Source organism: Chiloscyllium punctatum, chromosome 49, assembly GCF_047496795.1.
Source record: "Chiloscyllium punctatum isolate Juve2018m chromosome 49, sChiPun1.3, whole genome shotgun sequence".
NCBI classification, from domain to species: Eukaryota; Metazoa; Chordata; class Chondrichthyes; order Orectolobiformes; family Hemiscylliidae; genus Chiloscyllium; species Chiloscyllium punctatum.
Window position 1 is genome coordinate 15648771 of NC_092787.1, and position 23467 is coordinate 15672237.

Sequence of the window (23467 nt, forward strand, 5' to 3'; positions counted from 1 at the left end):
GGGTAGTTATGGGAGAGGATTTTAACTTTACAAACATCGACTGGGACTGCCATGGTGTTAAAGGTTTAGATGGAGAGGAATTTCTTAAGTGCGTACAAGACAATTTTCTGATTCAGTATGTGGATGGACCTACTAGAGAAGGTGCAAAACTTGACCTACTCTTGGGAAATAAGGCAGGGCAGGTGACTGAGGTGTCAGTGGGGGAAGCACTTTGGGGCCAGCGACCATAATTCTATTCATTTTAAAATAGAGATGGAAAAGGATAGAACATATCTAAAAGTTGAAGTTCTAAATTGGAGAAAGGCCAATTTTGACAGTATTAGGCAAGAACTTTCGAAAGCTGATTGGAGACAGATTTTCGCAGGCAAAGGGACGGCTGGAAAATGGGAAGCATTCAGAAATAAGATAACAAGAATCCAGAGAAACTATATTCCTGTCAGGGTGAAAGGGAAGGCTGGTAGGTATAGGGAATGCTGGATGACTAAAGAAATTGAGGGTTTGGTTAAGAAAAGGAAGCATATGTCAGGTATAGACAGGATAGATCGAGTGAATCCTTAGAAGAGTATAAAGGAAGTAGGAGTATACTTAAGAGGGAAAAAAGGGGACATGAGATAGTTTTGGCAAATAGAATTAAGGAGAATCCAAAGGGTTTTTACAAATATATTAAGGACAAAAGGGTAACTAGGGAGAGAATAGGGCCCCTGAAAGATCAGCAAGGCGGCCTTTGTGTGGAGCCACAGAAAATGGGGGAGATACTAAATGAATATTTTGCATCAGCATTTACTGTGGAAAAGGATATGGAAGATATAGACTGTAGGGAAATAGATGGTGACATCTTGCAAAATGTCCAGATTACAGAGAATGAAGTGCTGGATGTCTTGAAACGGTTAAAGGTGGATAAATCCCCAGGACCTGACCAGGTGTACCCGAGAACTCTGTGGGAAGCTAAAGAAGTAATTGCTGGGCCTCTTACTGAGAGATTTGTATCATCGATAGTCACAGGCGAGGTGCCGGAAGACTGGAGGTTGGCAAACGTGGTGCCACTGTTTAAGAAGGGCAGTAAAGACAAGCCAGGGAACTATAGACTGGTGGGTGAGCCTGACCTCAGTGGTGGGCAAGTTATTGAAGGGAATCCTGAGGGACAGGATGTACATGTATTTGGAAAGGCAAGGACTGATTAGGGATAGTCAAGTTGGCTTTGTGCGTGAGAAATCATGTCTCACAAACTTGATTGAGTTTTTTGAAGAGGTAACAAAGAAGATTGATGAGGCAGAGATGTGATCTATATGGACTTCAGTAAGGCGTTCAACAAGATTCCCCATGGGAGACTGATTAGCAAGGCTTGGTCTCATGGAACACAGGGAGAACTAGTCATTTGGATACAGAACTGGCTCAAAGGTAGAAGACAGAGGGTGGTGGTGGAGGGTTTCTTTTCAGACTGGAGGCCTGTGACCAGTGGAGTGCCACAAGGATCAGTGCTGGGCCCTCTACTTTTTGTCATTTACATAAATGATTTGGATGCAAGCATAAGAGGTACAACTAAGTTTGCAGATGACACCAAAATTGGAGGTGTAGTGGATAGGAAAGAGGATTACCTCAGATTACAACAGGATCTGGACCAGATGGGCCAATGGGCTGAGAAGTGGCTGATGGAGTTTAATTCAGATAAATGCAAGGTGCTGCATTTTGGGAAAGCAAATCTTAGCAGGACTTATACACTTAATGGTAAGGTCCTAGGGAGTGTTGCTGAACCTTGGAGTGCAGGTTCATAGTTCCTTGAAAGTGGAGTCGCAGGTAGATAGGATAGTGAAGACGACGTTTGGTATGCTTTCCTTTATTGGTCGGAGTATTGAGTACAGAAGTGGGGAAGTCATGTTGCGGCTGTACAGGACATTGGTTAGGCCACTGTTGGAATATTGCATGCAATTCTGGTCTCCTTCCTATCAGAAAGATGTTGTGAAAGTTGAAAGGGTTCAGAAAAGATTTACAAGGATGTTGCCAGGGTTGGAGGATCTGAGCTACAGGGAGAGGCTGAACAGGCTGAGGCAGTTTTCCCTGGAGCGTCGGAGGCTGAGGGGTGACCTTATAGAGGTTTTCAAAATTATGAGGGACATGGATAGGATAAATAGACAAAGTCTTTTCCCTGGGGTCTGGGAGTCCAGAACTAGAGGGCATAGGTTTAGGGTGAGAGGGGAAAGATATAAGAGAGACCTAAAGGATAACGTTTTCACGCAGAGGGTGGTACGTGTATGGAATAAGTTGTCAGAGGATGTGGAGGAGGCTGGTACAATTGCAACATTTAAGAGGCACTTGGATGGGTATATGAATAGGAAGGATTTAGAGGGATATGGGCCGGGTGCTGGCAGGTGGGACTAGATTGGGTTGGGATATCTGGTCGGCGTGGATGGGTTGGACGGAAGGGTCTGTTTCCATCTCGATGACTCTACATTAAACTTGCAGAAGCTTCAACTGTAGAACTGAACAAAGAAAACTGCCAAAGATGAAATCTCAGGAGATAGATGTTCAACATTGCTAAAATGCTAAATCGAAGGGTCACTGAATAGCAGGCCTCTCCTACACAATGCAGAGGAATTTGAAATTACAAACGTGCAGATTAAAATCAATCAGTTGAGGAGTACAGCATTTGGTACCTAAATAAGAGATTTCTAGCAGAATAAAACAGCTATGATAAAAGTGATATGAAAGTTATGGATAAGTCTGTTGGGACACTCAAGGAAACAAGCTAGCTGAATTTGTAGGGCAGTGTTTGTAAACAAAGGCCAGCAGCAAGATGGGAGTAGAACTGCTCTAACTCGAAGACAGGAGGAGTTCAAAAGTGTGGCAGGTGAAAAGGTCTAGGTTCAAGCAGAGCTCAGCAAGATTGCAGTGGTCAGATTAAATAATCTTGGTTAATAATGTAGGTAAAGGTTTTGAAGTTCAGCAATCAACAAAAATTGGGATAACTTTGCAATCTCATATTGAAGGAAAAAATAATGTCAAGGATAAAATTTTACATAGGTGGGGGAAGAACTGATATTGTTGCTAGGATATTTTAATCCAGTCAAATAAAGCTGACCCAGAGTGATTCAGTCAGTCCTACTCCATCCTACCCCAGCTCAAATTTAATCAGTTTAAAACATCTTTTTACAATGTTTTGTCGTCTCTGCCTCTACAACTCTCATTCGCAACAAGTTCCTTACGACTCACTGAAGTGGGGGGGGGGGGGGGGGGGGAGACGAGAGAGAGAGAGAGAGAGAGACACAGACAGAGAGAACTACGTGTGAAAGGGAATGCAAGAACAAACCCGGTTTCTTTGGCCAGCCAACGCTTACTCCTATATAGCAAAAGGAGGATGGTAATTGTGCTGCTAAAGGTGCAGTGAGGGAAGTCAAAAGGTCTCTCTGAAGCTAATCAATTACCAGACTCGCTCCCCCCACCTCCGGTGTCTCAAATATAATCTTGTACAAGAAACACCTGGCGTTTGCTGCATAATCACACTCCAATGGTTGTTTCTTCATAAACTACTGTACCAAACCAAACTGCTTAAGAGATGAAGTATTTTTTAAATAAAGGGAGTAATTGTTCACATTACCCTCCTTCATCTCTTGCCAAAATCTTCAATCTGTATCTGCTTGTACTTGAATAAATGGGAATAGATGATGGCCAGTCAGGATTCAGAACAAGGAGGTTTTTATAACTTCAGTCAATGAGAGATACCTGCATGCACAAAGTATAAGTGGCAATGCATGGAGAACACAGTTCACAAATCAACATCTGGAAATAACTGCTCAAACTAGAAAAGGGCAGAAGGATATTCAGAACCTACACTGAAATCAGTGCTTAGCATTGATATACAATTGGTCAGTTCTCCAATCAAAACAAAAATTCAACAGAGTTCATTCAGTCCTGTTCAAACTGGAGGAACTGAACATCAATTCCAGCTACACAGATGGCACTGTGCAAGTTGCAGAATTGGAAGAGAGACTACAGGAAACTGTAAATGAAATGAAAGCAAGGAGTGGACAGCAGGGAATAAGCAGCAATACGAAGATTATTAGGTAATCGGATAGGTCATGAGGGCAAAAAGAAAATTTACTTATTTCAAGCAGATTATCATAGACTGCAGGAGATGTGACCGAGCAATGAGGGAACCAAGATGGCCAGGTCCAGATTTGTCTGAATGATTAACTAAAATAATAAAGAAATGGAAGAGGAGAATACCAAATTATACACTAATCCATGTGATCCAGTTTGGAGGCATGGACAAAGAATAAAAAGAATTAGAGATGTGTACACATTACAGATAAATAGTGCAGTAGTGCTGGAAAAGATACTGGGGTGGGGGGGGGGGGAAAATACTTAAGACACATCATTGTTAAACTTATAGTTGGAATGAAAACAAGAGGGAAGCAGAGGAGAAAGTGGATGATCAATATAATGGTCAAGATGCAGCTGACTTTTGTTGTGAGGGCAGTATTGGACAAAAGGCAGAGATCCATGGTGGTCAACCATCTAGAAAGACCGTAACACCAACAAATAATCAAATTTATTGTATTTTGGTAGCTAATCTGAACAGTTTTTCTTGACTATCTTAAAAAGGTGTCACAATCTTGTGCATTTACACTAAATCTCACTTGCAACGTTTGCATCTGATCGAAGGTTTGAAAGCATTGTAAACAGGACAGCATTGAACTTCAAAAGCACACTGCCCACGTGGAGTGAGCAGGTTCTAGTACTAAAGGTGTAAATATTGATAGGAAGAACATGGAGACAGTATAAAGTAGGAGGACTATAAAGGGTATGCATGAATAAAGACTAGGTGTATGGGTGAACAAGTCACTAAAGGCAGAATGACATGTGGAAACAGTGAAGCATGTTTACTTTAACAGGGGCACACCGATGCAAGGGGGTTGTACAAATTCAGTACAAGTTAAAACCCCAGCTGAAATATGGTGTTATTTTGAACACCAGGAAGAAAGTGAATGCTGGAGGAAGTTAAGATTAGCGTACCCCAATGCAGAATAGATTTATGTCAATTCCAGGAATGAAAGAGTTTGGTTAGTTAGGATAGTTTCATTTGTGAGAAGATGCAGTATAAATGGCCACCTTCTGCACCTTAACTGATTGCAAAGCCATTTCAGAGAAATAAAACATGTTATCAATTCCAAAGACGCATTGATGATTGGGACCGGGCTTCTGCATAAAAATGAAACTGCCTTACAAGCCAGTGTTCTGAAAAAGGGATCCTCAGCCACACTTAGATCTACATCCCTCACCACCATTGCACTGTTACATGTTAATAGCTTTCAAGTGGGGGAAGTTCAAGGATTCCCAGTATGCATGCAGAATATGGAAGACAGACAGACTGACAGATGCACTGGCTTATGGTTTGGGAGACAGGTGTAGAAAGAATGTGATGATCATCTTACAAAAAAAAAATTGTACTGTTTTCAGGCTGTGAAATTCACAAGGCAGCCAAAGGATTTTTTGACTTGAGCATTGCATTGTCCCAGCAGTCTCAAATTGAACAAGTTGATAAGTAGAGAAGAACTGGAGATGAGGGGGAAAGAGTTATAGAGAACACAATTCAGTCAGGAATGATTCCACTTGGAGGAGGACAGAGCCTATATAAAAGGAGGAACAGCTTACAACAAGCCCAGGACTAAGGAAAATCTGTTATGCAACAATTCAGTTTGAGGGGACAATCAAATGGAAGAAATGAACCAGGAACTCCCAAAAAAAAAATCACTAAGCTATATAAAACCAAACACCTGATAATTAACCAAGAATATATGCAGAGCATAAATGAAATAGCAAGGTTAACTCCTGGTCAAAAATATCTATTTTTGGCATTTTACCTTTTATGATATCATTCCTATTATAAATGCATTCCAGTGCTTCCCTTTTATGTTTGTAAATACAAACAGAATGCTAAATTTAAAATACTGCATTTTAAATAAATGCAGAGCTTAAGTTTCTGAACCAAGATACAAGATTTAGAACAAATTGGTGAATATTCAAGTCTGCATTCTAACTCACTCCAATTGGTTACTGTTGCACAACATGTAATGAATAGACAATAGAACATAGAACATAGAACATAGAACAATACAGCGCAGTACAGGCCCTTCGGCCCTCGATGTTGCGCCGATCAAAGCCCACCTAACCTACACTAACCCACTATCCTCCATATACCTATCCAATGCCCGCTTAAATACCCATAAAGAGGGAGAGTCCACTACTGCTACTGGCAGGGCATTCCATGATCTTATGACTCGCTGAGTGAAGAACCTACCCCTAACATCAGTCCTATATCTACCCCCCCTTAATTTAAAGCTATGCCCCCTTGTAATAGCTGACTCCATACGTGGAAAAAGGTTCTCACTGTCAACCCTATCTAACCCCCTAATCATCTTGTACACCTCTATCAAATCACCCCTAAACCTTCTTTTCTCCAAAGAAAACAACCCCAAGTGCCTCAGCCTTTCCTCATAGGATCTTCCTACCATACCAGGCAACATCCTGGTAAACCTCCTCTGCACCCGTTCCAGTGCCTCCACATCCTTCCTATAGTATGGCGACCAAAACTGCACACAATATTCCAGAAGCGGCCGCACCAGAGTCTTATACAACTGCAGCATGACCTCAGGACTCTGGAACTCAATTCCTCTACCAATAAAAGCCAGTACGCCATATGCCTTCTTCACTGCACTATTTACCTGGGTGGCAACTTTCAGAGATCTGTGTACATGGACACCAAGATCCCTCTGCTCTTCCACACTACCAAGTAGTCTACCATTAGCCCAGTAATCCATCTTTTTATTACTCTTACCAAAGTGAATCACTTCACACTTAGCTACATTGAACTCCATTTGCCACCTTTCTGCCCAGCTCTGCAGCTTCTCTATATCCCGCTGTAACCTGCCATATCCTTCCTCACTGTCTACAACTCCTCCGACTTTCGTATCATCCGCAAACTTGCTCACCCAACCTTCTAACCCTTCCTCCAGGTCATTTATAAAAATGACAAACAGCAATGGTCCCAAAACAGATCCTTGCGGAACACCACTAGTGACGGCACTCCAAGATGAATCTTTGCCATCAACTACTACCCTCTGTCTTCTTCCAGAGAGCCAATTCCTAATCCAAACCTCCAACTCACCCTCAATGCCATATCTCTGTATTTTCTGCAGTAGCCTACCATGGGGGACCTTATCAAACGCCTTACTAAAATCCATATATACTACATCTACCGCTTTCCCCTCATCTACCTCCTTCGTCACCTTCTCAAAGAATTCAATAAGGTTTGTGAGGCACGACCTGCCCTTCACAAAACCATGCTGACTATCCTTGATCACATCATTCTTATCCAGATGTGCATAAATCCTATCCCTTATAATTCTCTCTAAGACTTTGCCCACAACAGAAGTGAGACTCACTGGCCTATAGTTACTAGGATTATCCCTACTCCCCTTCTTGAACAAGGGAACCACGTTTGCTAGCCTCCAGTCCTCTGGCACTACTCCTGTAGACAAAGAGGACACAAAAATCAAGGCCAATGGCTCTGCAATCTCCTCCCTTGCTTCCCAGAGAATCCTAGGATAAATGCAATCAGGCCCAGGGGACTTATCTATTTTCACCCTTGCCAGAATTTCCAACACCTCTTCTCTACATATCTCAAAGCCATCCATTCTACTTATTCGTGCCTCAGTATTCATATCGACAACAATGTCCTGTTCCTGAGTGAATACTGACGAAAAGTATTCATTCAGCGCCTCCCCAATCTCTTCAGCCTCCACACGCAACTTCCCATTACTATCCTTGATTGGACCTATTCCTTCCCTAGTCATTCACAATAGGTGCAGGAGTAGGCCATTCTGCCCTTTGAGCCTGCACCACCATTCAATATGATCATGGCTGATCATCCTTAAGGCAGGAACAGGATGATTATTATCTCCATAAACCTTGATTCCTATATCCAACTCTTAAATGAATCCAGAAACTGGGCCTCCACTGCCCTCTGGGACAGAGCATTCCACACAGCCACCACTCTCTGGGTGAAGAAGTTTCTCCTCATTTGTCTTAAATGGTCTATCCCATATTTTTAAAGCTGTGTCCTCTGGTTCGGCGCTCACCCATCAGCAGAAACATGTTTCCTGCCTCCAGAGTGTGTCCAATCCTTTAATAATCTTATATGTCTCAATCAGATCCCCTCTCAGTCTTCTAAACTCAAGGGTATACAAGCCTAGTCGCTCCAGTCTCTCAGTGTAAGGTAGTCCCGCCATTCCAGGAATTGACCTGGTGAACCTACGCTGCACTCCCTCAATAGCCAGAAATATCTTTCCTCAAATTTGGAGATCAGAACTGCACACAGTACTCCAGGTGTGGTCTCACCAGGGCCCTGTACAGCTGCAGAAGAACCTCTTTGCTTCTATACTCAATCCCTCTTGTTAGGAAGGCCAGCACGCTATTAGCCTTCTTCATTGCCTGTTGTACCTGCATGTGAAATGTCCCCAAGCTGATATTTGTAAAAAAGGTTTCTTCAGAGGAAAAAAAAAGTAAGGCAACTCGGGAAGGTTTGCCAACTTCCATAATTTATTCCACAAATCCCAAGTTCAGTGCCATTTGGCTACAAAAACCTGGCATGAACTGTTTATTTTCAAAGTATACATTGCATTGCCAGGGCACTGCACACATCTAGCTCCTTATCTGCTACATTGAGGAATGCCAATTAATAACTGCTTAGAGGCAGGATGATCATATGTAATTACATTCTTAAAAAGAGTACAAGGACAAATTAACTAGATACAGGTACTTTATTTACAAATATTCAGATTAATAGCATTTGTTCCATCAAATGAAAGATACAGCAGTTCAAAGTAAATTTGTCACAGATATAAACAAGTCCTACTGTAAGCTGTTCAGGAGTAGTTCAGATCTCATACCATCTAATAACTAAAGCAAAACTTTCACAAATTTAGAATGAAACACTTTGTCAAATTCCTGCATGTTGTACCTGCAGGCCATGGTCCCTTGCAACACCTCAGTAAAGCAAGGCTTAACATTAATCAAGACAGGAAACTCCTAACCATATTGCCTTTGACAATATTCCCACGTAAAATCAACAAAAAGCCTTGCGCTCTTAAAATTAATAGCGACACTACAAAGAAGGGACAGTGTACAAATTGACAAAAAATTTTCATTATATTGCAGATTCCAGTTTTGGCCTTTCCACAGCATCTCTGTACAGGATCCCATTTTTCTATAAGGGTGAGAAGTTTTAACTGCTCATGTCAATATTTTGGGGATTTTGAACATTATTAATTTCTTGACAGAAAGAGTGCTTAAACAGTACAGACCCATTTTATACACAACTGAAGATGCAGATCATTAATTAGCATTAACCACAATTACGCCACCCGAGGTAAAAACGTGCTGAATCACCATTTGATATTTAAGCTACTTTCATTACTTGAAAGTGAAATCAGAATCACCCTACCCCAAGTGTTTAATACAGTGAACAATTTTTTTTAAAAATAAATCTCCCTTAAAGTCTGCTTTTTGAATAGAATTTGGCTATCCAGTTCTTTAAGGACAATTGCACCTACATGTATTGAATTGAGTTAAAAGCACAGGTTTGCATTCATTCACCCAGTTTTTTTTTTGAACGATGTAAGGCAGTAAATACAGCCATAAATGCAAGACATCTATAGAGAACATTACATGGTCGATTGCACAACAACAGGATTATTAGCGGTAGAGATTTTCCACAGTGCAATGATGGAACAAGACAAGAGAATATGAAACTCAAATAGTGTTAAAGTACTGCTTGCTTTGTTTCTTTTTAAAATGTGATTTTATTCATTCTGTGCTTAATGGGCAACATGGTCTCTTAGATTGTTCTGTACAAACTGGTACTTATAGTGCCAGTGATCAATTTGTTTCTTCATTAAAATCATATACACAGATGTATTTAAATGTTAGTTCAGTTCCTTCAAATTTTATACATATTTACGTATGATGTTAATAAATGTAAAGAATAAAATGACAAAAAGCACACCAAAGCCTTAGTTTGCGTCTTGAGGGAAAGATGAGTAATAGCCATTCCCCTGTGCAAGGTTAAGACAAAGAGCTGGAATTAGAACCCCATGAAAACATGTAACTGGGTGGGGATCTTATGAACAGCAACAAGCACACTCTACGTTACAGACACCCTTTTCTGGTGTGAGTTGGATGTCGGTTCACAGTCAAAGAACCTATCATTAACTTTGAACAGCATAGACAACAGTTGTATGGCAGAACAGGAGGGGTTTTTAAACTGTACACTTTCCTTTTGAATGAACAGCAAGGTTATGCCTGGAGCCCCTGTGAGGGAGGGAATTAAATTAGGCAATGTCAGCATGGAGTTTAGCTGACGGGGCACTGAAGTCAGATCACAGATCGAGGGATGAGGAGGAACTACCACAAGAACAAGTAAGAAAATATTTCAATTCTAAATTCCATGCAGGAGAGGTTTTATTACTCTACTCATTTCCTTGTAACCTGATAAACATCTACAGTGGTTTAGCGAAGAGCCATTTATCATTGTGTTAAACTGTTGTCACAGCAGCAAAATTTATCCTGTCAGATTATCGGCAGACGAGGAGGCAGCTAGAAATACTGCTTTGACAAAGACACAAGAGAAAGATGTGAAAGATCAAGAGGTTGGCTGGCTGAACATCACTAGCAGCCGCAGCCTTCTCTCTGGGGTTGGGGTTCGCTGATTAGTCGACCACCCTGAGGAGCAGAGGGTTTGTGCTGTACTCCAGATTCAGCAGCATTGAGATCCAGACTGCCATCCTGGATGTTCTGGTAGATTTTCTTGGCAGCTTCCAGGAAAGCATCCTCCACATTCTCACCTCTAAAGAACAAAAAAAAGTAGTGTTTCTTTATATTAAATAAAATATTCAAAATTAAAATGAATTCTTGTCTTATGTGAAATACTACCTGGACAGATCCACACTTCTGTCCAATCTCTAAAAACTTTCAGAGTACAGAGCCACTCAGTAACTTAGCGATTTCATAAAACCAGGCCAAATGCTGTAACAATGACAAGGTCATCAAGAACATAAAAACCCTCCCTATAAAATGTACAGAAATTTTCTGCAGACGAAATAGAACAGAATCAAAAGGTTATGTTAGGGAAAGATACAGATCAATATAAAATTTAGTTCATAAAGTCCCAAAAGATAGATATGCTTCAAAACATTAACACCTTGGACACACTATAAAATAGCAGTAGGAAAAATGACAAGACTTCACAAGAGTTTATAGCTTACAGTAAAAAAAAAGAATTTCAAGTGGAACTATTCAGAGACCCTGGAACTAAGCTCACCCAGGTGATGCACATGAAGCAGCACACTTACGTTTTTGCACTTGCTTCAAGGAATAGCAGACCTGTAGCAAAAAATAAATAAAATAAAAATATTAGAAGCTCAGAAATTTTCCTCATTAGACAGGAAGATACAAAAGCAGAATCCAGATACTTGAAATGACCATGGGTCAAGTCAACAAATGCCTCTCAGATCTAGATTTACTGTCAAATTACAAGAAACAATGCCACAGTTACACATTCTGCATTACTGTCCATTACCAAATCTAATGGCTTTGTGAGCAGTTTCCTGTGGGGAGGGTAACTGGGCATGTCAGAAAGAGGGAAACAGGGCACAATGCAAATAGGAGCTTCACAGTTTTAGTGCATTAAAAGAACATGTAGATTTGACTCCCAATTTGGGTTGTAATTTCTTGTGCAGTACAAAGCCACAATAGAATAACACTACATATTGTAAACACTACAAAAGCTGAACGAGTAAAGTGGTGGCCCTTCTCCCTTGACCACAGCTTTTCTCCCCACCCACAAAATATTTAACTCATAGCAATAAATAGCCACACAGTAATACATACTGTCAATATAATTCTCTTAACTACTAAGCATATCTATACTACAGATTGTGCTTCAAAAAAGGTAGCGCACACAAGCTGATCAAGAACAATAAAATGTTGGTCTTGTCAGGGATGCTCACATCCCATGGAAGAATATACATTAGAATAAGGTGGATGCTGCTTGTGTTGGAGAAAGATTAGAAATAGGGGAAAAACCACAAAAGACCACTCCATGTTGATATCCTATTTTATATGAAGACTTCAGTACAGAGATCTAAATCTTTATTAGGTGATGACAAGAAGTGGGGATTTAAAAAGATTTGAAAGGCTGATACACATGAACACTAGTTGATAGAATGGCAAATGCAAATTTAATATGCCTCCAACAACAGTGTAGATGGGGTTTAAGGCACCTGATCTGAGGTAAGGAGGGACTTGTTTTTTTTCACATGAGCAAAGACTGGAGCAGGTTGGACCTGTCCCCATTGGATTTTAAAAAAAAGAGAGAGGAAACCTTCTTGAAACACAAGAATCCTGGAGGTTTGACAGGCTAGATGCAGAGGGGTTAGTACCCTTTTTGATCCTGGTTAGACCAGAGCAATCTCAGAACTAATGGTTTGCCCATTAAAACAGAAGAGTAGGAAGTCTTTTCCTCAGAGGGATGTCAATCTGCAAAATTCCTTACTACAGAAGTTGAATTAAATGCCCTTATTATGCATACAGTTCATATGGATTGGAAGAATGCAAAATTTTTTTGTATAGGGAATGGTTAAGACTGGTAAATGCATTTAAACAAATTGATAACTACTTGAAGTTGTTGAAGACAAAGATCAGTTTTAGATTACTCAAGTAAAATTCTAGTACATACAAAGGACCCCAACAGCCTCCAGTTAGTAAATATCAAACTGATTTCCATTAGGGTGGTCACTACACATTCTTTACACTGCTCAATACAGTGGAAAGTTTTAAACATTCTATCCACAGCATATACTCCACACACATTTCTTTAATGATTTGGATTAAATTATAACCTAATCTTGATATGTGATGAAATGCTAGAAAACAGTAGGGAACCAAGGTTTTAACCCATGGATTCTTGCGTTTAAACAGCAATTCTCCATAACCAATTGGTTATTAATTTACTAAATTAATCAAAGATTTCCTAGACATTTTTGGTTATTCAATTAAGCAGTGCCCAATGGACAAAAATATTTTAACAGGAAGAGTCATTTATAGAAAGACTTTAAAATTCACCATACAAAACAGTGCACTGCATGGTTGTTCAGTGGTTAGCACTGCTGCCGACAGCGCCAGAGACCCAAGTTAGATTCCAGCCTCGAGTGACCACGTGAAGTCTGTACAGTGTCTGCATGGGTTTCATCCAGGTGTTCCCACAATCCAAAGATGAAGGTTTGGTGAATTGGCCAGTGTTCAGGGATGTGGGAGTTGGGTAGATTAGTCAGGGGCAAATGTAAAGCAATAGGGTACAGGAATGGGTCTGGCTAGGTTACTCTTCAGAGGGTCAGTGTGAACTTGCTAGGCTGCTTCCACACCAAGAATTCTGTTTGGTTTTTTAAAAATGCGATCAATGTTTAACCCAATTCATTACTTCGCAAAATATAGTGACCCAATGCACTTTTCACACTTGTACAATAAAATTAAGAGGGAGGTGGTGGAGGCTACAACAGTTATAATGTTGAGAGGGCATCTGGGGGTGTGTGTGTGCGCGTGTGTCAGTTTTGGAGGGGTGTGGGCCAGTTTTGGAGGGGTGTGGGCTGGGTGCTGGCAGGTGGGACTAAAATTGGGTTAGGATACCTGGTCAGCATGGACAAGTTAGACTGAAGGGTCTGTTTGTGCTGTACATCTATGACCTGACACTACAGTAACCATATTGTTGGTCTTGAAGCAATTCCACCCAATTATAAAATCTTAACTCCAAAAGTTACTAAACCACTATTTCACTTCATTATGTAATTTAAATTACATCTATTTTCAGTATCACCTGCAAACGTACTAACCATCCGCATATAAAATGATTTGGATGTGAATACAAGTGACAAAAAGCAGTGAACCCAGCACCGATCCTTATAGCACTACACTGGTCACAGGCCTCCAGCCCAGAAAACAAACCTCTGCCATCACACGATCAAGCCAATTTTTGTACCCAATTGGCTAGATCTTCCCTGAATTCCATGTGATCTGACCTTGCTAACCAGACTACCATGTGAAACCTTGAACACCTTGCTGAAGTGTATATTGGCAATGTCTACTACTTTGCCTTCAATCTTCTTTGTCAGTCTTCAAAACAAAAAGTCAATCAAGTTGGAGAGACATTATTCCCATGCAAAGCCACGTTGACTATCCATAATCAGTCCTTGCCTTTCCAAATACATTGGATCCTGTCTCTCAAACTACCCTCCAACAATTTACCTACCTTGTCAGGCACACCAGTCTATAATTCTCTAGCCTTTCCTCACCACCCTTGTTAAAATAATAGCATCACATCAGCCACTCTCCACTTTTCCTGCATCTAACTCATAGCTGGCAATGATACAAATATCTCAAAAAAGGGGTTCAGGAATCTCTTCCCTAGCTTCCCATAAAAGGTCTTGCTGAAAACGGTGTCAGTTTTTTTAAAATTTCGCCTTTTCCCATCACATCTTAAAATGTAGTCTCCCAATCCAGGTTGTTTGGACTAATGATTCTAATTTATTAATGAACTATATTACTTTAAAATATGATAAAATTCTACATAATAATGGTGTTAGCCCTTTCACACTGCACAATGAGATTTAAATTATCCCATTCTCTCGTTAGCTCACCATAATACCCTAGATAACCACCTATCATATTCCAAGAATTCATCCCCAGATCATGTCTGCTCATTAAGGTTATCATGGGATGGGAAATTCAATTTAAACAGACTGGGTAAACTTGCTGTTACATGCACTTTCATTTTGATTTGTGCTGTGATTTACACATTATGGCTGTTTTGAACTCTACAAAATTCCCAATATTTTGGGTCTGTTGCAGATTCTTAGTTGCATCCAAACAGATTCTAGGTATTTAATATTAGCATGAAGGTCATCTCCCTCTACCGTACTGATGTCCTCCTTATTATAAAATCTTAGACTACAAATGCACATGGATAGAAAAGGAGACCATTTTAAAGGCAACATCTGAAAAAGACAAAGCATGAAATACATCAAATGGGCCAAGGGGAATAAGAAAATTGCTATGAGTGCTTAAATCTGACAAATACCAAACAATAGTTAGACAATGTCGAGAGAGTGTGGTATTGAAAAAGCACAGCAGGTCAGGCAGCATCTGAGGTAAAGGAGAATTGCCGTTTCTGATGAAGGACTTTTATCCAAAATGTCGATTCTCTTGCTCCCTGATGCTGCCTGACCTGCTGTGCTTTTCCAACACCACATTTTCTACTGTAATCTCCAGCATATGCAGTCACCACTTTCTCTTAATAGTTAGGCAAAGGCATTTAAAAGGGAAACACTGCACAGCATTTTGTATGACATCACTGATGAGCACTGCAGATCCCAAATCAGACTCCCGATCATTCACAGTTCCACTTAAACCAGCAAATACTTTGTTGAAGCCCTTCCTTTGAAAGGGGTAACGGTGCATGGATCAATGCATTAGCAGCTCATATTTCATTCCTCACACCCACAAAACAATTATTTGGATCATGGAACTAAACTTTAAGATGTCTGTATGAAAACATCATATCAACTGTTTTTCAAACACTAAAAATCAGCATGCTAATTTTCTCTTCAGGCTTAAACTTACCATTTTCTTCAGCAAACTGCTTGGCTTCTTCATATGTTACATCCCGTTGAGCTTCAAGGTCTGCTTTATTTCCTATTAGGATAATCACCTGTGCAAACAAACCAAAAAAAAATACATATTCTTGAATACCAATTTTCCCCAAGTTCATTTTGAACTGTACAAGCTGGTTTGAATGCTGCACAACCCAAGTGTATATATCACAACTTGTAGATTTAAAGTTTACCTTGGTACAGATATGGAATCTGAACACAGGTCATTCTGGTTATTCAAAACCAGAACAAAGCTTAGCTTTAATCTGGTATAAAATTTACACACGACACCTAAATGTTGTTACTGCCAGTGAACATGATAGGTAAAATTAACCTGCAAAGTTTATAAAAATCAGATTGTATTGTCTTCCAGTTTACGGTATGCATTTGGGTTAGAGATAGTAAGCACACAGGATCTACTGCTAGAATGGTGTTAACCCTACAATCTAGCTAGCAATGCTTCTACACATTGCAATTTTAAGAAATATTGCAATGTACATGAGACAAGTTTTTTTGTTACTTGACTGGTTGACAATTTATTAATTTAGTCAATGGGATTGGGATAGAATAAGCCTTTTGTTCAGTGACACCTGGAGCAAAGTGTGTTAATTGTCATCGAGGAGAGACTGGGGCCAGGGTAGGGGTTAGGTCATTCTCAGGTAAAACTGACTTTGTAGGTGGAGCACCAATTCTCACACATTACTTCCATCTCCTCCTAGACGATGTCCCAACCAATGAAGATCAAGCTGCTGTTGCTAAGAACACTGACCTCATCTGCTCCGAAAAGCTTTCAGTTCCAACTGTAAAGCTCACATCCACCTTCTTCCCACAATCTAAAATCCCCCCCCATTCTCAGCAATTAATACCACTCACTTTGCGTGCTGCTCTGTGACACCATGACCTCTAGTCTTCCGATCATTTTGTTCCTACTCACCTTTTCTTTGAAATAAAAACAACCCCCTTTCCATCTCTCCTCTTCCAAACAGGAACTTGAATGGTTAACCATTTGTTTAGGAAATGCTGCCAGACCTGCTGTGTTTCTCCAGAACTGTTATTGCAGATTTCCATCATCTGCATTTTTCAGAGTGTAAATAGCTGAGTACATTGTACAATTTGTAGTTCTTGGTTTCTGCAAGTCAACTAAAACTCTAAAATTACTGGTTTTCTACCAAGTGGACAAGGTTTTCACATTTTCCTCCTTCCAGTGAAAAGTGAAAGTCTCCACACCAGTATTAGCACCAAATATTACCCGCAATCTAGAATGTGTCAACTCAGACAATAACAATGATTAGTAGAGATTTCAGATCATGAATACATTCCGAACCGGAGAGTCAGGCCGTGCACAACAAATTGAAACTGCTTATGTGTTTTTGGGGGGGGTAAGAATACTTTAAAACCAGATGATGCATAAAATTTTCAAGCCATTTAACTTACAGTATTTGGATTCGTTAAGTTTCTTGCATCTGTAAGCCAGCTGCTAAGATGGTTATAAGTACTTCTCCTAGAAAAGAAAGTTGCAAGATATTATAATTAATACAAAAATAAAGTATTATTCAATTAAATTAGCACATGCTGCTGTAAGAAAAGTTGTACTTAAAGCTTGCCTGCCCAATAAAACAGGTAATTTAATATAGGCAGAAACTTGGAGAAGTTGACCTCCCATATTTCATTTATAAGGACGAGATTTTAGAATTTAAAAAACTGCCCATGGTCTTAACTTATACAAACACACATTTCTCCATCACTCCTGCGTTCACTGAGCTATGAACATAAGCGATAAGAGTAGGCCATTACATTTCCTGAGCCTACCGCAATCAATAAGATCAAGGCTGACCTGATGTGGCTTTACTTCACTTTACTCTCAAGACTTGCCAAAACCTAACTCAGCCTTGAACAATCAATAACCGGTCTTCCACTGCTCACCAGGGATGAGGATTCTGAAGAAATTTCACACCTGGCTTAAATTTGTAGGCCCTTGAATTTAAACTGTTACCCCTAGTTCGAGGTTACCCAGGATAGAAAAGCATCTGCTCTGTCAAGCAGTATCTCAGCTTCCAGTAAATCACTCATTCTACTAAACTCAGGATAGGCCTGACCTGCTAAAGCTGTCCTTGCAGGGGAATTCCTTTGTCTCAGAAAACAGACTTGGGCATCTTCTCTGAACAGCCTCCAAATGAAGAACATCCCTCGTCAAGTAAAGTGCAAACCTGTCTAGGTGTGCTCTCAAAAGCCCTGTGTAGCTGTGGCAAAAAATCTGTTATACTTTGTTGACCTTGCAAGGTCAACATTTCATTTGCCTTCATTGCACTTTAAGAAATACAAAGAAAGGGTAGAGAAACATGTAAATTCTAACATCGCAAGCAAATGATCAAGCATCAAGACAGTAAAGTAGCACAGAAAATTGACACTGAAGAGTGTTGCTGGAAAAGCGTAGGTCAGGCAGCATCCAAGGAGCAGGGGAATAGACATTTTGGGCATGAGCCCTGAAGAAGGGCTTATGCCCGAAACATCGATTCTCCTGCTCCTTGGATGCTGCCTGACTTACTGTGCTTTTCTAGCAACACATTTTTCAGCTCTGATCTCCAACATCTGCAGTCCTCAGTTTCTCCCAGAAAATTGACACTGCAGGAAGCCAGGTCTTCAAAAAGATTGACATATCAAGTATATATCAGAATTCTGATCAAGCAAAAGCAATTACAATCTTACCTACAGCAAGCTATTATGTTCAGCATTAAAATTCTGGTTGTGTTTTGTAACTACCATTTACAGTCTAACAATACTCCAAACAGAATATCAAGAATGATCTTGTATAATTACCTGGTAATATCATAAACCATGAGAGCTCCAGCAGCACCTCTATAGTAGCTTCGCGTAACAGCTCTAAACCGTTCTTGGCCAGCTGTGTCCCAGATCTGAAGTTTGATCTTCTGACCACTAACTTCAATTATTCGGGTTCCAAATTCTACCCCAATTGTGTGGGGACAATCAGCCATAACTGTAAAATCGGGGAAAAAAAACAAACTTGAAATGAAAATTACATTTAGGCAAAGAATATCCATCTTAGAAGAACCTTGAAATAACAAACAAACTAATTTTCAAACCTCTAAATTCAAAGGAACTTCAACCAGCTTTGCCTCAAAGCTGTGACATTCCGGTCTTGGTGTGCATATGCTGATTCTTAAGAACATTAAATTTTCTAGAAGTTTCTCAGGTACCTAATTAGCTAGAGCTATGAAAAGTCCACGAGTCTGGAAAAAAAGGTGCAGTAATCTTTTCCAAAAATTTGAATTCAAAGGAATTTTTAAAGAAAAAACATTCTCTAAAGTTTTCAGTTAGTCTTGCTTCTTGATTTTAGCAGTTATAACAATGCACCTACTTGGAAGTAGGAGAAAAGTAAAAAGATCAGAGACGAGAATGCTGCATCATATTTACACTAAGTCAGCAGAAAATAACAGTTAGACAAGACGGCAGCCCAGGTAATGTTCAAAAATGAAACAAAAAAAGAAAAAAAATTTCAGAAGTGCTTAGGAGGCACTTAGTTATCAACATGTTGTAAAATGAATCATTATCCAACTACATTTTACACAATGCTATTGGGAATGTAATCTAATGACAATTGGCCCAACAAATCTACAATGACCCTCTGAAGAGTAAGTCACCCAGACCCATTCCCCTACCCTATATTTACTCCTGACTAATACAACTAACACTGAGCAATTTAGGATGGCCAATTCACCTAACCTGCACATGTTTGCATTATGCAAGGAAACTGGAACACCTGGAGGAAACCCACAGACTAGGAAAGAATGTCTGTGTGGAGTTAGCACGGTTGCCGGGGGGGGGGGGGGAAGAAAAATCGAACCTGGGTCCCAGACAGAGGCAGCAGCGCTAACCACTGAGCCACAGTATTTTACTACATAATTTCACTGTATTTTAACATTCATGCCAAATGGGTCTACTTTAAATTAGAAATTAATTGGTAATGAGTTATTGATCACTGAGAAAATAATTGCATATACACATCAGAAAACTTGTTTCCAGAGTTCTGCTCCTCTACGTTCTTTTGCAACCAACCCATTTCTACGACACTTCAAGTAACTGGAGTAAATCACAGCAACAACACTGACACCTCAAAGCACTAGTGTGCAGTCCTGCTTCTACACCCTTTTAACAACAAATTTCATAGGATGATGCCAATGTCAGGAAGCCAGCATTTATTGCTTATCCCAGACGGCAGTTAAGAATCAACTACATTGGCCTGGGTCTGGTGTCACGTAGTCCAGATGACATAAGGACAGCAACTTCCTTCTCTAAAAAGGATTAGTGAACCAGATAGGTTATTTCCTTCAACAATCAATGTGTGGTGCCATGGCTTAGTTGGTTAAAGTGCCCGCCTCATAATTAGGAGATTCTGGTTTCAAATCCCTGCAGTGCCTGCCCCTTACATTGAAGGTTTGTTGTTTATGATGGCTCAGTGGTTAGCACTGCTGCCTCACAGCACCAAGAACCTTATTGTAGCCTCAGGTGACGGTCTGTGCAGAGTTTGCATATGCGCCCCATGTCTGCATGGGTTTCCCCTGGGTGCTCTGGTTTCCTCCCACAGTCCAAACATGTGCAGGGTAGTGGATCGGTCATGCTAAGTTGCCCAGAGTGCTCAGGGACATGTAGGTTAGGTGCATTAGTCAGGGGAAAAATGTAGAGTAGTAGGGTAGGGGAATGGGCCTGGGTGGGTTACTCTTTAAAAGGGTCGGTGTGGACTTGATGGACCGAAGGGCCCATTTATGGTCATCATTAGATCCTTAATTCCAGACTTATTTATTGAATTCAAATTCTACCATCTGCCATGGAGAGATTCAAACCTGTGTCCCCAGATTAATAACTCTGACAAGAGGAGGCAACGCCGCGTGCTATTAGCAAACAAAACTTAACTCACTCTTGAGAGCCATTGTAAGAATAACAGCCTATTAAATTTTAAATAAATAAAGAGTCAGATATTTGAAAGCACAATTGCTTAATACAAACTAGCTCTGGTGAATCAAATTGGAGCAGTAAATTACAGTTCAAATCAAATACAATGCATTCTGTCTGAGAGAGGTGCTGGGTGGAGTTGAAAAGCATTTCCACTTTGGGAAGGATGGAAGGAGACAAAGATGATTAAGCAGCCAACTGACTGTGGCACTGTCAGAGGTCTTAGTATCAGATTAACTCCAAGTCTGAGACAAAATGGGGTGGAATTACAACAGAAATAAAAATGGACTTATTATTTCAATTTTTCTCCTTTTATTGGCAACAGTCATGACAGCTTAGATGGCTTTCTCAGCTCATATGCCAATTGGACTAAACAGCCATTTGCTCATATTAACTGTAATGCAGCTAGCTATTAAAATCATATGACATCATGTTATCATACTTTGAGGGGCAACTAACTAAAACTCAATTTGTAGCTGAGGTGTTAAGAAATTCTTATTTTTCAAAGATGAAAGGAAAATTTACATGGAAAAGACACTTGAGAATAGCAATCTTGACATAATATTGAAGTTGAAAACAATTTTTATTAGCTTCTTAATTCAATGACATGGGGAAGTGGAGGAGTGGCTGGAACCATGAATGCAAATTGTAGAATGAGAACTGAGCGAAATAATCAGTTGACAGATCAGCTCTTGGACTCTGGTTTAAAGGCTTTTCAGAATACTTGGTTCAAAAATATACACTTTGCTGATCATTACAATCTGATGCTGCTACAAGAGCTCAACGAATGCAATTCAGCACATGGAATCAGCATTTGCAAAGAATGGAATGCAATTACAAAAATTTAACATGCACCCACTGTGCCATCATGAACATTCATTTATACCAGTGCATACAGGCAAGAACCTTTCCCTCAGTTATGGAGGGAAATATTGAAAAACTTCCCACCCTGCTGTATGCAGACAAAACATTGACAACAGCATATATTAGAGAATCTCCCACTCAATAGCAGCTTTGGGTTATTGACTAAATGTGCTGCCTTATAGTTATTCCCTTTTTAAGAAAAATAATCAGGATACAAAAACACAAACCACATTTCAATAGAAAACTTGGAGTTAGGGTACTAGCATGAGCCAGAGTTTATACACTGAACATTCCTCCATATTCACAGCATTTACTTACATTTCTTTTCTGTAAATTGATGAAGTAAACATGACTTCCCTACTCCCATGTCACCTATTGTAAAAAGAAATCCAAGATCATTCACAAAAGAATTAAATCCATATTTACAAAAATGTATTTAACGCCTCATTTCATACTCCTTTTGCTCACAATCTAGCCAAATCATGCTTACTTGAAATCCCAGCTTTTGACTTTTATTCCAAAGCCATCAACATCAACTCCTTGGAAAGATATAGTGTTGCGATTCAGCCAAAAAGTCAGAGGTTACAATATTTATTTCAATTTTTAAGCATTAAATTCACAAATAACAATGTTGAAACGGTCTTTAAACAACAGTGTCTGATCCAAATATAGCATTTCTCTACACCACAAGGAAAAATTCAGCTAAAATCCACTGATGTTTTTATCATCAATTTTGAAAATTGCATGGTCATCTGGCTAATCAGACTCAGAAGTATCATAGAACAGTGTGGAAACAGGCCATTCAGCACAAGTCCACAATGACCTTTCAAAAAGAATAACCCAACTGAATCCATTCCCCAACCCTATTGCTCTACATTTACCTGTAACTAAATGCACCTAGCCGACACGTTCCTGAACACTGGGCAATTTAGCATGGCCAAATCACCTAACCTGTACACTTTTGGATTGTGGGAGGAAACCTGAGCACCCAGGGGAAACCCATGCAGACACTGGGAGAACATGCAAACTTCAGACAGACAGTCATCAGAAACTGGAATCGAACCCAGGTCCCTGGCACTGAGGCAGCAGTGCTAACCATTAAGCCACCATGCCGCCCTAAAGTGGTTAAATGGAACATTGTCAACTCATTCCAGTCATGCATCAATGGCCTAAAAACTAACTAACTCAGTTGTGACATTTACACCTCCTCTTCCCCCCCCGACCAAAAAACCATATGAACAATCTCCGAACACAACTTCCACCATACATGCACCCCTTTTCTTTATATGGCATTTCTCTATTACTGTTACGATACAGGGTAAACCTTTCTGCTAATTTGAACCAAACCCACAGGAAAAGCTCACTTCACCTTGTAATCTGTTAAAGTAGGAAAGAAGAACTATAAAATCCCTCAATTTAAAAAAAGTTAACAATTTAGTCCTTAATGCTTAGAAACACCAACTACCTACACTGCAATCCTTTGTCTGATCAATTTATCTACCTCCCACTTGACAATACACTGATCTGATAAAACTCCTGATTAAGTTTACCAAAAATAAAAACCTTAAATTTCAAAAAATCAGCTAGTTGTCATTTTTCCCCTGATATTTTAGTCTGCACTTTCCTGGGTCTTTCAGTCTTCTGCTTCACAAATTTCATATGAAAAAAGATACCTTTCAGAGAGGAGCTCTGCAGGCTGTATTTTTGTTGCCGTTCTCACTAATTGTTCAAATTACTCTATTTTAAATATCCCAAAAACAAACATGTCTCATTGGTTTGATGTCATTAAAACATGAAAATTCAAATTCAATTGGATTCTCTATCTTGGGGCATGTGTGATGTACCATAGCAATGCAACTCCAGCTATTTGTTTTGTAATC

The 23467-nt window shown here is 39.9% G+C and overlaps 1 protein-coding gene across 2 annotated transcripts in view; it reads right to left on the minus strand.

Annotated features, from left to right (window-relative positions):
• Positions 1–8802: 8802 nt before the first annotated feature.
• Positions 8803–23467, minus strand: part of LOC140469515 (ras-related protein Rab-14) — a 42783-nt gene continuing 28118 nt past the window's right edge. For both annotated transcript variants that reach the window (XM_072566109.1, XM_072566108.1), the window contains 6 exons: positions 21906–21959; positions 18573–18750; positions 17190–17256; positions 15727–15814; positions 11406–11436; positions 8803–10900 (listed from right to left, as the gene is read on the minus strand). In XM_072566109.1, the coding sequence (XP_072422210.1) occupies positions 10723–10900; positions 11406–11436; positions 15727–15814; positions 17190–17256; positions 18573–18750; positions 21906–21959 (596 nt within the window). In that variant the 3' untranslated portion in view covers positions 8803–10722. The remainder of the gene's footprint in view (positions 10901–11405; positions 11437–15726; positions 15815–17189; positions 17257–18572; positions 18751–21905; positions 21960–23467) is intronic.